The 14,935-nt window shown below is 36.4% G+C and overlaps 1 protein-coding gene across 3 annotated transcripts in view; it reads right to left on the minus strand.

Moving 5' to 3' along the window:
- Positions 1-448: 448 nt before the first annotated feature.
- The window catches only part of LOC114362956 (glutaredoxin domain-containing cysteine-rich protein CG31559), a 91,918-nt gene continuing 77,431 nt past the window's right edge, over positions 449-14,935 (minus strand). For all 3 annotated transcript variants that reach the window (XM_028318547.1, XM_028318546.1, XM_028318545.1), the window contains one exon: positions 449-576. In XM_028318547.1, the coding sequence (XP_028174348.1) occupies positions 487-576 (90 nt within the window). In that variant the 3' untranslated portion in view covers positions 449-486. The remainder of the gene's footprint in view (positions 577-14,935) is intronic.

Here is a 14,935-nt window from a genome sequence, read left to right on the forward strand (position 1 = left end):
AAAACAAATGGATAGCTGTGAGCGCTTTTTAAGCATTCAAATATGACAATATTTAAAACGAAAATTGTAACATCCACAACAATAAAATTCTTGAATAGACTGTAAACCCCTTACTAATTAATAAAAGTTACACGCGCGTTGAACACCATTTTAAAGCGACGTTTATTGTGAAAATTACATTCTAAACTAGGTACTTCTTCTTATCGTGTCGACAACAAACCTACATAGTGTCAGCCCAAAACTCCGCTGTGAGAGCGGCGCAGTCAGCAGCATTCATTAAATCCTCCTGCGTGCAGTTGCTCGGGCACTTAAGGCACGACATCATGTGCTATTTTATACTACTGTGCAACCCTTACCTGTAACTTTTTGTTAATAAGTAATTATCACCATTGCCAATATTTTTTAGTCTGAATTCCAATAATACCAAATTTTCCTCCAGTTTTTCCTTTTCCCAGACACCCTGAAACGCCCTGAAAAGCTCTGAAATTAAAGGTTAAAACAAATAGTTACCTTGTAGGGCTTCAGCATTTTCCTCAACTCTCCGCTCTCGTTCAGTCTCTCCACAGTTTCCGCGTCCTGGAACAAGAATTAATTGAGTTTTACTTAATTGGCCAAAGAAAATTAGACGTTGTTATGTGGTTATTACGTTTCGAGTTGCCTGAAGGTACCGCTGCTAATAATTGGGATTATTTAATTGTACCGAAGACCTCATAAAGGTAGCAGGAAGGCGCTGGTTACAGGCCGCCACCAACCGGCCATTGTGGTAATCATTGGGGGAGGCCTATGTTCAGCAGTGGACGTCCTATGGCTGATATGATGATAATGATAATTTTATTGTAATGCAGATAAAATAATGCTGATTTATAAACACACAGTTCAAACCATTACGGATTGCGCTTATGACGATTGCGATTATGATGAAGGCATCCGCTAAGAAAGGATTTTCCAAAATACACTCTCCTGAGGGGACAAAACAGTTTCCATAGTTTAACGCAAACGAAGTCACGGACAAAACCTAGTATTGAAATGTAGAACTTCTCTTCAAAAGTAGCCATTTCAGTCATGCTTAGTTTGATGCGTCCTTTTAGACAACCGTTGTCACATGTCGTGAATACTATTATACTTTTCCATAGCAAAAAGTATCAGTATCAAAGTGACCTTCAGAATACACGTGCCTAAATATTCTTACTCAAATTTAACGTAAATGAAATGGGACAACGCTAACATACCTTGTCGTAGTTCAAAGAAAGGTTGTCCCAGTTCTTGGAAAACTTCATAAGATAAAATTAATTACAGGTGAGTGATTTTCACCTAACTACCGGTATCAAGTTTTTTATAACCTTGACTTGTTCTACGACTTTAAGTATGTGGATTCAGACAATTTGAGATCCTATACAGGGTGGAAACGTTAAGTGATCTCACTCGATTATTTCTAAACTATACAAGATATCGAAACACTGATTACTGATTCTGAAAGTGCTTCACAAGCTCTTTCAAACGGTACCAATCATAAGTTACATAATAAACTGGATCTATCCGAAAATTCAATGTTTCCAGCTTCCATACATTTAATAAAACCACATAATATTAAAAACTATACAAGATATTCAAAAACTGGTTACTGATCCTGAAAGTGCTTCACGAGCTCTATCCAACGATACCATTACTAGGTTACAAAATAAACTGAATCCATCCGAAAATTGAATGTTTCCAGCTTCCATACATTTAGTATAGCCACTGTCATGGCACTCATGTCTTGATAATATTATAGCAAGTAAAGCCTAAAACCAATGTTTTCCATAAATAATTTTAAAAATAAGAATGCAATTAACGAGTTCATTTTAAGTGTTTATTATTTAATTTAAAAAAAATATTTCTAATAAATTGTTTGGCTGGCATACATTTAGTATGGAGGCTGAAAACATTTAATTTTCGGATAGATCCAGTTAATTCTGTAACCTATTATTGGTACCGTTGGATAGAGCTCGTGAAGCACTTTCAGGATCAGTAACCAGTTTTTCGATATCTTGTATAGTTTAGAAATAATCGAATGAGATCACTTATCGTTTCCACCCTGTACAATACAGTACAGTACAGTAAGGGTTATACTTGTGGATAGGTAGGTACAGAATAGGAAATATACGTACCTATTCTGTCCCAATAAATCTAGGCAATGATTAATTAATAATGTAAACAAATAAAACCTTCATTAGACGGTAAAATAATTTTACTTATATATTTTTTAAGTATCGAAATACTTTTCTTAGATTAGAAGATTACATGGCTGTAACGGAGCGGATTGTCAAATTGTTCACAGAAGATCGTCGCAACGGAAGGAAATTTACCCATCGATGAAAGAATATTTTTTAAATCTTAAGAAATTTTTAAAATTATCCACACTAAAGAACTAAAGATCAATCTATCATGCTTTACTCTCTTGCCAATGTACGCTCTTGCCAATGATGTGAATAGCAAGATGACCTTCGGCACCACTTCACCATGCGGTAAAGAAGACAATCGCGAAACTATCACGAGCCACGCGTCGATTCCCCATTGTTCACTCGTGGCTGTCATCTCCCCACTTCCCCATCTCCCCATTTCCCTAGAAATGGCTTCGTGTCGCGTTTTCCAATACGGCGGAGGTGTAAACTCATTGTTTGTGGCACTTTATGAGGCAACGCGATGAGTTATCGCGTATTGGATTACTGTGAAAACGTTTTCTCTGTGAAAAGGTTCAGTGGGAATCAAAACATACGGTGTTTTCTTAAATTTTCGAATACACGAAGCCAAATCATAAAACCAACAAGCTTAAAATCCAATATTAGTGTCATACCAATAAATGCTACGACACCATGCTGCACTCAGCATTTGCACTGATGCCTTTTCAGTATCAGTGTAATTACCTACCCATTAAATAATTTTAGGTATTGTTGTAAGTGTATTGTCGATGATACTGAATAAACATTTTTTCTTTCTTTCTTTCAAATAAAGATAATCTAATAAAGACTGAGATTGTACTGAAATGTCTTTTCATATTAGATTTAACGATGGATTATTATTTGAACTACTCGTAAATAAACAAATCTTCAGGTTTGATTAAATAAAATAGAAATAGAGGCATTGAATTCAGATATTTTGCGTAAATATTCCATCTGAGATATTTCAGTGTTATTGATTAAGTAGTACAATCAGCAACAAATATCATTATTATAAAGGTTTTTACTTTGTCAGCTCTTTGAGACAAATATTAGCTAGAGTTTAAGTAAGATTTAAAAAGTTAATAAAAACTTTTCTTTCGTCATTAAATTGAGGTGTTATGTGTATTTAAATTTTTTATCAGTCTAAGCAAATAAAGAATAGCGATATTGAACGTAGAATTATATTAATGTCTTGATACCTGTAATATATTCTACCATTATATGATTTATTCCTTTTATTATGTTCGAAGTGTAACCTATGTAACATAATATATTGTGTTAATGTTTGTCAGTAATATTTTTCCGCTCCGACACAAAAGTCCTTGAATGTTGGAGTACCTACATTGTATTCAAATTATAGCTCATGATTTTCAGACATGTGTCATAAGTTTATTTGGTGAATATTGAGATAATCATTATTATCGTCATTATCTCAGATCATAGATCTATGATCTGAGGTCATTATCATCATCGATCATTTTAGTCTTCCTAGTAGAACCTTTCTAATTTACCAGAGGCAAACAAGGGATATGGCCTGCACTCCCAACTTTGTATCAATTGCTGATTTATTTCAAAGTTAAGCATATTTTCTATTAAGATAATTAAAATCCAGTATTTAAGGCTGAGTTGCACCACCTAACTTTGACCGTAACTTTGACGATAACCGGTGCTTTTTGTATGGATTTTGACAGATTTTTGACGTTTGTCAAAGTTAAAGTAAGATGGTGCAACCCAGCCTAAGTCTTTATTTTGCTAACGGCACGTTTTCAATTACCGATGGCGGGTTCATTAAATCAAGTTTAAAAGCAAAATAATGGCATTGGAAAAAATCCCATAGCTCTCTCACATTAGTCTTTCTATGGCCATTGTTCTTGTTATCATATTCGGAAAATTTTGTAGTTTTCCCAAAGCATGGTACACACACACTCTTGGCAAAGACGTAAAATAAATAAAATTACATTTAAAAAAAACTAAGAAAATAAGGAAAAATATAATGACGTCAAAGGTCATATCGTGCCGCATAGATTTTGAATAAAAAAATAATCTTAAACTTGTAACTATGTACTTCAGATTAATAATTTAGCTATATCATGATGTAATGTAAGTAGGTACTTTATTAAAACTGATGAGTTTTAGTCAAGTAGGTAAGTATCTACATTTAAAGGCAGTAGGGTCATTATTATACTTCATCACGATTTCGTATAAATAGACACCTAAAAAAATAAGTAGTATTATTTATTAAAGGTAGTCACAATAACTTACTGCAGAATATTCTAGTTTGTTAACCACTCAAGGCTCTTCCGCTCATTAAAGCTCGTCTCAAGTTGTCCCGCATTGAGGCTTAGACCGCAGCTTATGGACCGAAGAATATAAGACCTGCTATAAAGACATTGTTTACTTCATTACAATACCCTGTGTAATGAAGTAAACAATGTCTTTATAGCAGGTCTTTTATTTTATAGAATTTTCCTCTCTATTAACATTATAAATGCGAAAGTAATTTTATGGTTATAAAACCAAATAATAATCTCACGTGTCCTCTATGGATAGCGATTAATCCCAACTTAACAGTTTTATAGCCATAAAAGTTGGCTCTAGCGTAACTACCTATTTTTTGAAGAAGGGACTCTGGATCCTTCTAAAGACACATTTTTGGGGTAAAAACCTTTCCTTTAATGAAATGAAGGTTAGAACTAAGCTTTTAAATGGTGCCAATATTGGTGGGAAGTGGGGATGCATACGTTTGAAAATGCTTGTCGCGGGAGGTGCGATTTATTTGATGTCGAGTGTAGTTTGAGTCCCGGGAAAGGACTTAAGTTTTTATCCCGGTTTTTGAAACAGGGACGCGCGCGATCAAGTTTTTCTGTGACAGACAAAAACTAATTTAAACTATTTTTTGCATGCTCCTAAATTTCGTGGAGTGAAATCTTAGTTATTTATTTTAGTAATAAACATTCAAAAATGTCAAGAACGTTGAATTTAATTATATTAAAACAGTGTCAGTAGACAAACTATTAAATGAATGCATTTTTTCTACAGGCCCGGGTCTACCCTCTGTTCCGCACACCGCTTAAATCCTCCGCTGCAATCTCCGCTAAAAGCTCCGCTTCTGAGTAAACGTGGCCTTAGCGGCTTAGAGCAGCAGCACGGCTTAACATCTAATATCACAAGAGCATACTTGAAACGTTTTCTCGAGAATAATAGTTAATATTTCAATAGGTTCAAGGATTAAGTTGGTGTATTGATTTCTTCTAATAGTATATCGTTAGCAACAAAAGCTCCTAAGCAACTCAATTCACATCTCTTCGGTAGCAAATATTAAAAAGAAAGAAATAATATAAGAATATGTTTCTAACCCGGAATTTCAGAATTATAATTTTGTCTACTTATTCAAGAGTCTCAAGGCTCAAGGTCACCCAAAGGGCGATGGAGCGGGCCATGCTTGGAGTTTCCCTGCGTGATCGAATCAGAAATGAGAAGATCCGCAGGAGAACCAAAGTGACCGACATAGCTCGCAGAATTGCTAAAATCAAGTGGCAGTCGGCGGGGCACATAGCTCGTAGAGACGATGGCAGTTGGGGCAGAAAAGTTCTCGAGTGGCGACCACTGGCTGGAAGACGTAGCGTGGGCAGGCCTCCTACTAGGTGGACCGACGATCTGGTAAAGGTCGCGGGAAGAGCCTGGATGCGGGCAGCGCAGGACCGTGCATTGTGGAAAACCTTGGAGGAGGCCTTTGTCCAGCAGTGGACGTCATTTGGCTGAAACGAACGAACGAACGAACGATTCAAGTGTCTATTTCAGTATATTAATTTTTTTTGTCCTACTAAGTAATTTGTTTACGTATGATTAGCCCATACAATTATTTACCAGAAATTTTCAAAACTTTGAAGTTGTATTTTTTAAATATTTTATTTTAATTTCTTAACAAAAATGTAATCAAAATAATTGTTACCTTTTTATGACTCATTTATTATTCATAATAACTCGCATAAATATTTTTAGTTATTCCAAAACATCTATTCTACACTATTCCTAACATTACTTCAAGAACCATTGTCTACTGGATTCTTAAACTACAATATGTCGCGATTCTCATACTCGTTTTAATGGTTCGCGATAATTCGACGACACTTTGGATGTTTTTATTTGGTGCACTTTAGCCAACAGATCTTCAACAAGCTGATAATTACTTAAAAACATCTAAGAAATCGATTGTTTGGTATAATTGATTAATGTACAGTCGATAACACATTGTTTACTACACGTAAAATAAGACGTAGCACGCTTATTTTTTTTTAATCTTACTCTTACTTATAAAACTGATAAAACTTGTTCATCATTTCAATCTGGACTCTGCAAATCTTTCATTTCACTTTAAACTTGGAGCTAATTGTAATAAGATAAAATTTGCAACGAACCTAATCTATATGACGAGTTTGATAAAATTCCCGTTTTCCAGAAGATTCCAGAATACGGCGCGAAAATCTGCGAACGATTTTCATCTCAAAATTCAATAACATAAGGCTGGAATTTCGTTATCATAGTTCGTTTTGTTAGCACTAGGTCAACAGTGTTCTCACTGTGATGGAGAGATCGCTCTGACAACTTTTTGTACAGTTAGCACATCAGACTTTTGTGTCGTATAATAGTGCTTATTGCAACTACATTAGGGCCACAATTAAATAGCTTGATGTGCCGTCTTCTGTATGATCCGGTAATGGAAGCGAAAATTACTATGATCAAAGTGCACATCGTAATCGAATGAAAATGATAATTAGAAATCTGAATAATTAAGAAGAATAACTGATGATCAGACTAATTAACGTCAGTTAAAATAGGTTAAACACCAGAAAACGTATAGTGTGGACAGGCCCCCCACTAGGTGGACCGACGATCTGGTGAAGGTCGCGGGAGGTACCTGGATGCGGGCGGCGCACGACCAGCCGTTTTGGAAATTCTTGGGGGATCTTTGTCCAGCAGTGGACGTCATTTGGCTAAAGCGAACGAAAGAAAACATGTTGATAAGGATACGCGTAATGCTAACGTAAATTATATTTAAATTATCCATAAGGAAAGTTAAACTGTCATTGGACTCGCAACGTCATTAATCGGAAGAACATAGGAGTTCGAAGTTAAGGTTCGACTTCTCTCCAGTGCTATTACAGAGATGGCAGAGTATTGCTGAGTATGTACTCCGTTGTATTTGCTTGTGGCAGCCCTGCCTGGGCGCAGGGGTACGTTGCGTCTACATTATTACCATTATCGGGCAAAACGCTTCGGTCGCATTACCTCTCAAAGAGAACAGTATAACTTTTAACCGATTTCATCAATAGGAGGAGGTACTCAATTCGGTTTTCTTTTTATCTTAAACTGCCTATCACAGCTTCGAAACAATAATAATTAGGGACCATTGCCTTAGAAGAAGAACCACAAGGAACTTAGTCAAAATGTCGGCCTCTTCTTCAATTATTTCACAAGATTTTCTATCAGTGTGACTATGTGTGTGTATCTGATCGTTGTGAACATCATCATTGGTAGAACATCACTGAAACTGCTGATTTTCTACTTATCAACCCTTGGTCGTCACACGCACACACTTATTCGCACATTGTCGTAAACGCTTCGCCTCGCGGTCAATCAGGCGTCCACCCTAGAGGGGTTGATAAATGTGCGACGACTTTTAAGCTACATATTATTTCTATCTATCTAATAATCTTATACTTTATAGCCTTTTAATGTCATTAAATGACTTGCCATCTAATGAATGATATCATTTGCCATAAATTAACAACTTTACAAAGCTCCAAATTTCATTAAAACTGGCTTATCTATTGACACTGTGGTAGGGCATTGCACGTGCCTCTGCCCCGCGGCCACGTGTGAAACAAATGCAGCAACAAAGACCCAAGTTTTTATACTAATTACATTAATTTTTCTATCAAAGCTATGGGGATTTGTTTTTTAAACCACTTCCAATCACTAAAGTGCTTCTGTTACAGTGTTACTGTGTAGTCTTTACAAGCTCAATTATAAATGTCTACAAATGAGATACCTACTGCGTACTGAAAAATGAAACGGGAAATCTTTGGCGGAGGTAATAATTATGTTAGTGTGATGATTAGCACAAGTACATTTAAGGCACCACCTTACTTTAATTTTGACAAACGTCAAAAATCTGTCAAACTCCATACAAAAACATCAAAGCTAGGTGGTGCAACTCAGCCTAAACTGATAATGAAGGCAGGCCTTTAGATTGAACTCATTTGTTTGAAACAAATACCTACTGATTTGTAATGTTCGTTTCAGCCATTTTTAATTGTTTTGTAATAAACTCTAACTACTTAGGGCCGATTTTTCAATCATCGGATAACTTTTAACTAAGGAATAAGTTTGGCACATTGACAGTTTCAGTATGGGAAATATGTCAAAATGACAAGCTTATTCTTCAGTTAAAAGATATCTGACTATTGAAAAATCAGCCCTTAAATAAATAAAGTAACAGCAGGATTTTTCACTCATTTCTGTACAAAAAGTGAAATATTCGCAGGAATTAGATTTTTCACTTTCTGTTCAGAAACAGAGAAGCTTTAAAACAAAATCAAAGAAGAGACAGAACCTTTTCTCGTATAACGCCATTCCCATAGTTATCTCAGTAATCAGAGCTTAAGTAAATACATTACACGCAGCTCACCTAATGGCTTGCCGTACCTCACATACATAGGATCGATTTAACATCAGTATTTACTCGATTGAGCATTAGGTAGTGCCATGGAAGCATCTGAATTTTTTTTACCACTGGCCATTTCAATAAAAAAATGTTTTAACTGTGACAATATGGTTACGATATACCACAGAGCAAAAAATATCATAATCCTTTTGGGCGAAAAGCAAGGCTGTAATGGTTTGTGATCTTTGCCTGTTTCTTGAAGAATTAAATAGTTGTGATGACATCCAGGTTTTTTTTTTAACAAAAAGGCGGGACTTGGAGCTGCCAAGATTTTAAACTTTTATTTTAGATAGGTACGACTATAGATGCTGGCCACATCTAGGGAAACCACTAAAGAATTTGAAAATCGACCTTTACAAGATTAAAAGGCAGTGTAGTATAATGCAAATTATTGTTTTTATGATCTGAGCCTGATAATATGCAGAAGGATTTAAAAATGCAGCATTAAAAAAAAGCGTTATTTATTGATTTGGCAGTGAAAAGACGTTGCTCTAAGGAACTGTCAAACTGAACTGGCTTTTACAGGTTTTATCAGTATAAATGAACTAAATTAATTGTCATTCCCAAAGGTCATTACAATGTAAAGGATCTATTCAAGTTTATTTTCCTTCAATGTCGTCTCTATCCTTTGGGATCTTAGATGGCTTAGTGTGAAATGAGTTTTGATAATTTATTATACGAAATTTAAGCTTTGGCAAGGTCAATAACTTTGGAAAGGTAAGATTAAATATTAGTATTGATTAATTGATGAAAAATTAATAAATGTAGATATTAAGGTCTCAATTTCTTTGTAAGCTTTTCTATGTTAAGACGATGAATAAACATAATTTGTTGTACAATGTACCTACATTTGCTGCAAAAATAGCACTAATGACAGCTGATTAAGATTCTCCACTATTTACCTTGATGTCCTGTCATCTTTACATTGAAATTCGATTCAAGATCCACATTATGACGTACTAGCTTTCCGCCCGCGGCTTCGCCCGCGTGGAATTTTGTCTGTCACAGAAAAACTTTATCGCGCGCGTCCCTGTTTCAAAAACCGGGATAAAAACTATCCTATATCCTTTCCCGGGACTCAAACTATCTCTATGCCAAACATCAAAATCGGTTCAGTGGTTTAGGCGTCAAAGCAAGACAGACAGATTTATAATATGTATTAGTATTACTAGTAATAGTATAGATAAAACGATGGCGAAATGTGTTTTCTATACATTAGCTTAATACTACAATGTTGGCAAAGTTTAATCCCAAACCTGTCAACTTGAAAATGAACTCTATGCATAGATATTATAAAGTTTCTAATTGCATGTCTAAAAGCAATGACAGTGATATTCCATAATGTTTGCCCATTGAGGTTAGGATGCAGGTTTTAATCTATTCATTTATCTGCTTATATGAAAACGCATTATCGTAAAAGGCTCGGTAGAACGTTTACTGGGTGGTCTAGCTAGCCTGTATGTATGGCTATCATTATTGAATGTTGTAAGTAAATTTATTTCTATCGCCTGTCATAGACTAATGCTGGGTTGCTGCACCATCTTATTTTAACTTTGACAAACCACACATGTAAAGCTCACTCGCCTTCGTGAATTGCAACAACTATAGTAGAATTGACCTAAAATAAGGGCTAAATGTCAATTAAGTATTGTAGAGTTTTTAAGTTTTCCCAGCGAGCGCAAGTTTATCAAACTTGCAAATTGGGATTTAGATTACCCTGACTGGTCGGGTTAGTAGTAGTTTCGCACGAATGTGCGAAACGTCCCATTTCAATAATATTTTTTTTTAGTAGGCATTTCGCCCGGGTGTATTAAAAGTATTAAAAAGGCATGCGAATCGACTCTTTTTTGAACTAGTAGTATGCGATTACTAGTTCTCAAAGGGGTCGATTCGCACCCGTTTTCAATACTTTTGATACATCCGGGCGAAACGCCTGCTAAAAAAAAAATATTATTCAAAGGGGACGATTCGCACATTCGTGCGAAGGAAAATCGTGCGAAACTACTACTAACCCGACTGGTCAATAGAAAAATGCCCAATTAGTAACTTATCCTAATGTATTTACTAAGTACGCCTCTTCTTTAATATTATTATCGCTATTATCTCCAACACATCGAAGTTTACATTATTTTAGCTAAAAATAACTCATTTAAAAAGACCGTATACATTTTATTAGACTGCTTAAGAAACCACGCTGTCTAGAGGTGATACCAACCAGCCATCTTACTTAGCAAAAGAAATATTAACCCAAAAGCTACTTAATTAATATAACAAGAAGAGCTAATTTGAAAAGGCACTGCTTTTTATGTTTATACCGCAAACTCTATTACACCCGACCACTGATCAGTGTAACCGTTACACCGTAAACTAGCTCTTATTCGTTTGGAATAGGGTGGTGGAAAGTCAACATGTTACGTGTAATGTGGTTCTGTGTACACAACGCGTGTAGAGTCAACAGGTGGACGGGTTATCGATTCTAGAGTTCAAGGGATGGTGGACAATGTACAGACTAGCACATCATACTATACATTTGTGTTGCAAATTCGACCTTAATACATCGTCAGAAGAGTCTGGTGTTTGGCTTGATGTCCTGACTGCAGTCCCGGGCAAAACTATGAATGCTGTACAGTAAACGTAACTATTTCAAATCATGCCGCGCCAACATTCGTTTAAAACTTCATTCGTTTCGCTCGTTCTAATCAACCAATAGCAATGCTCGATTCCTACGAGCATATCGATGGGAGTCGATCCTGATTGGCTGAAAAAACGAGTGTGATGGCCGTCCTCGTCGCGAGCTGCAGCATTTAAATTGCTGTTGCAAATAATTTCAATTTCGCTATATTTTGACTGTATTTCCGTCTGAGAAGTGTTGTGGTGTGTTCTGGGTGAATTATCTCTGTGTCCCATCGTTTGCACCTGAATCCGAAGACTACCAGCTGGGATCCGACCTGCGCGTGAAAACCGCGTGGCTGCAGACCGCACTCGCTAGATTTCAAAAGAGGATCAGAAGAAACCACCCTGTCCACTCGTACGTGGAAGAAAAGCCTGCTCCCACCGGTAAGTGGTTGTTTATTGGTGGTGGGCGAGCGAACCGCGATTCGTAAATTTGTTGGCAGGGCTCCTTTCAGGGGTTCTGACCCAGAGTGCCGCAATCGGCCTGTTCCGGCAGGGCCATTGACTGCACAAATGCTTTTGCATTGGATTCTAAACCTTATTGCGCAGGGAATAATTTCCGTAGAACCATTTATGTGACCGTGATTGTACGTTACTTAGCTATAGCTGGCATATGGTGTGCTAGTGCTGTTCCCAGTAAGATTGTCGTTTTGTTTTGGAATAAAAAAGTAGACTAGTATTCTATGCCCTATGTTGTAGAATTGCCCATTCATAAATTTAAAGCACATATCAAAAGCACCTTAATGAAAAAGGGCTACTATAAAGTTGATGATTATATAAAGGATAAAAATGTTTAGAATGTTTAACTACCTAGCTCGCATTAATACTTATGACTATAATTTGTATATTTTAAAGACTGTAAAACCTTGAAAAGGAGGCTGACAATAGTGACTGAGTTTCTTGCGCTGCTTCTTCTCAGCACTGGCCCATTTATTGTCCCGAAGCAGTGGTAGGGTTAATATTGGGACGTGTAAAAGCGCTTTTTTAAAGCCTATTTGCAAAAATAAATGAATTTTTATGAATTTTATGTGTAATATCTTAGTGACTTTTGAATACTTTTGAGTATTTGACAAGCAATAATAAAGGCTTTACATCATCACGATCACGACCCAACACGTGGTAAGTTTGTAGGTATCTTTCTACTGACCAAATTTTACAAATTGACTGATTGTCATTTGTTTTATATTGTTGTCAATTGACATTATTTTGTGTATTTTTAAAAACAGTGTGTAGTCTGTTATCAGGGGCTTTAATAGAGCTTTCATACGCGTACCTATTGAATCTTAACCTTTTCAACGCACATTTCAAATATCGTTGTATGTATCGATGTATATTTCATCGGGTTGTTTCCCTAAATAATATAATAAAAAAAACATCTAGCCATGCCAAAGCGAATCATAAGCTTGGCTTATAAAAGTGTAATATACGCAGGGACGTGCAGTATCGTTACGGTTGCAATAAAGTATGGCGGGGCAATGTGCGGCCGGCGTTACACCGAGTGGCCTTTAGGGCTGTCCACTAACACAAATTCCTAATAATGAAGATTCTGTATGAAGTAGGTACGCTTACACCTACAGCCTGCAAGCTCGGGATGGGCGCCATAACGTCCTGCACTGTATCCCTACTGAAGTGATGATCAGGCGGCCTAGGATGCGTGCCACGAGATTATAATCTTATCGCTGATTTTAGATGACAAATGTTTAAGTTCATCGTATTGTTTTATCGACGCATTTTATCGAATTTAGATGAGCTACCCCGTTGTGATTAGAAACTACAAAGTATTATTCCTTTACTTTTTGCATCCCGCTACCACCAGCAGCGCCCACCGAGAACAGGAGGAGCACAGCGTGCACGGAAGTGTGTGATGTAACAAATCGAACGCACAGCGTTAAATAGAGCTCTTTGATTGATTCGTGAGTCACCATCTGCGTGTACGCGCACTGTGACACCTCATAGTAATGTTTGTGAGTACGTTTGCCGAGATATCGTCTCCACTCAGAAATTTAACATTTAAGTGGAGATGAAATTTTCTTTTGATAACAATCCGCCAATTTTTGTTTGCGTACGTGCCAACCCTACGTTAATGTGATGATGGGTTGGCTTTACGGCCAGCCCGTTGGGTCTGAAACTTTTTTATTACGCTAATTGAAGCTCGGATAAACGCTGCAGTCTCATTGGTCCTCTATAATGACCTTTTAATAAGAAGTTCAAAGGTTACGAAGATTTTCCTAAAAATCTTAACGACCAGTATTCAGTGAGATTAGACAAGAAAGAGCGCTTATCTAGAGGCTTATTAATAGGCTTTCAAAACTTCTTGGAGCCTTTAGTATTTCCTATTTTTAATAAGTAAGCTTAAAAAATGTTTGATCTTTAAAAACTTAAATCTGTGTAAAGGAAAATCTGGTTGAGACATTTTTGAAATAAGAACTTTTTTCTTATTATTTATTCAAATAACTTATTCTTTTGTATTATGTAGCCTAGCTTTTGCTCGTAGTTATTATTACTACGTATATGAATTTTATTTGGGCACAGAAAGCTTTTTATTTACCTATCCAGAAATTACCATCTAGGTTAAGTATTTTGGCCATGGAAATACAGATAAACAAATACCTTCGTTTTTATAATTGTACCGTGTATTAGGAGAACTTTTAAATGTCACCATTCTATTCGTTGTGGCCCAGTGTAAAACGTGAACAGAAATACTTAGGCTCAGTTTCACCACCTAACTTTGACGGTAACTATAACGATAACCGATGGTTTTTGTATGGAATTTGACAGATTTTTGACGTTTGTCAAAGTTAAAGTAAGATGGTGCAACCCAGCCTTAAAGCAAAACAGATTTAGACAAGCGTAATATAAAAGCTTTTTCCAGTCGACCGCGGTAATAACAGGCATTTTCATATTGTATTAAGCCTATCATATTGTACAGGGGATTTGATTGCCTTGACTATATTTAATATCTATAAACCTTGAACTCCAGTGTAAGAGAGTCGACGCTAGTTCTGGAACGTAGCATCTGTGTGAACTGTGTGCCTACCATGAGTTTACGTTAGGTGTGTTCGCTAGCGACGGCGTAAAAAATGTCATTAAATGTAGGTGACATATTTTGCAGCGCCCCTAGCGGCTACTTTCAAGAAATAAAATCTTCATAGATTTTTTGAGGTACTCGCTAGCGAGCACACCTAACGTAAACTCATGGTAAGCACACTGGTTTGCTTTGCGATCAAATACTGATTTGACACTTCAGCTGCTGCAATGTAAATAATAATTAAGAAAGCAGAAAGATTCTATGCATCAAAAGACACGATAAGGTCCGATTGAGCTAACAACTGATGTC

The sequence above is a fragment of the Ostrinia furnacalis genome, unplaced genomic scaffold (genome assembly GCF_004193835.3).
Source record: "Ostrinia furnacalis isolate ACB-3 unplaced genomic scaffold, ASM419383v2 OfSCF6932, whole genome shotgun sequence".
Classification (NCBI taxonomy): domain Eukaryota; kingdom Metazoa; phylum Arthropoda; class Insecta; order Lepidoptera; family Crambidae; genus Ostrinia; species Ostrinia furnacalis.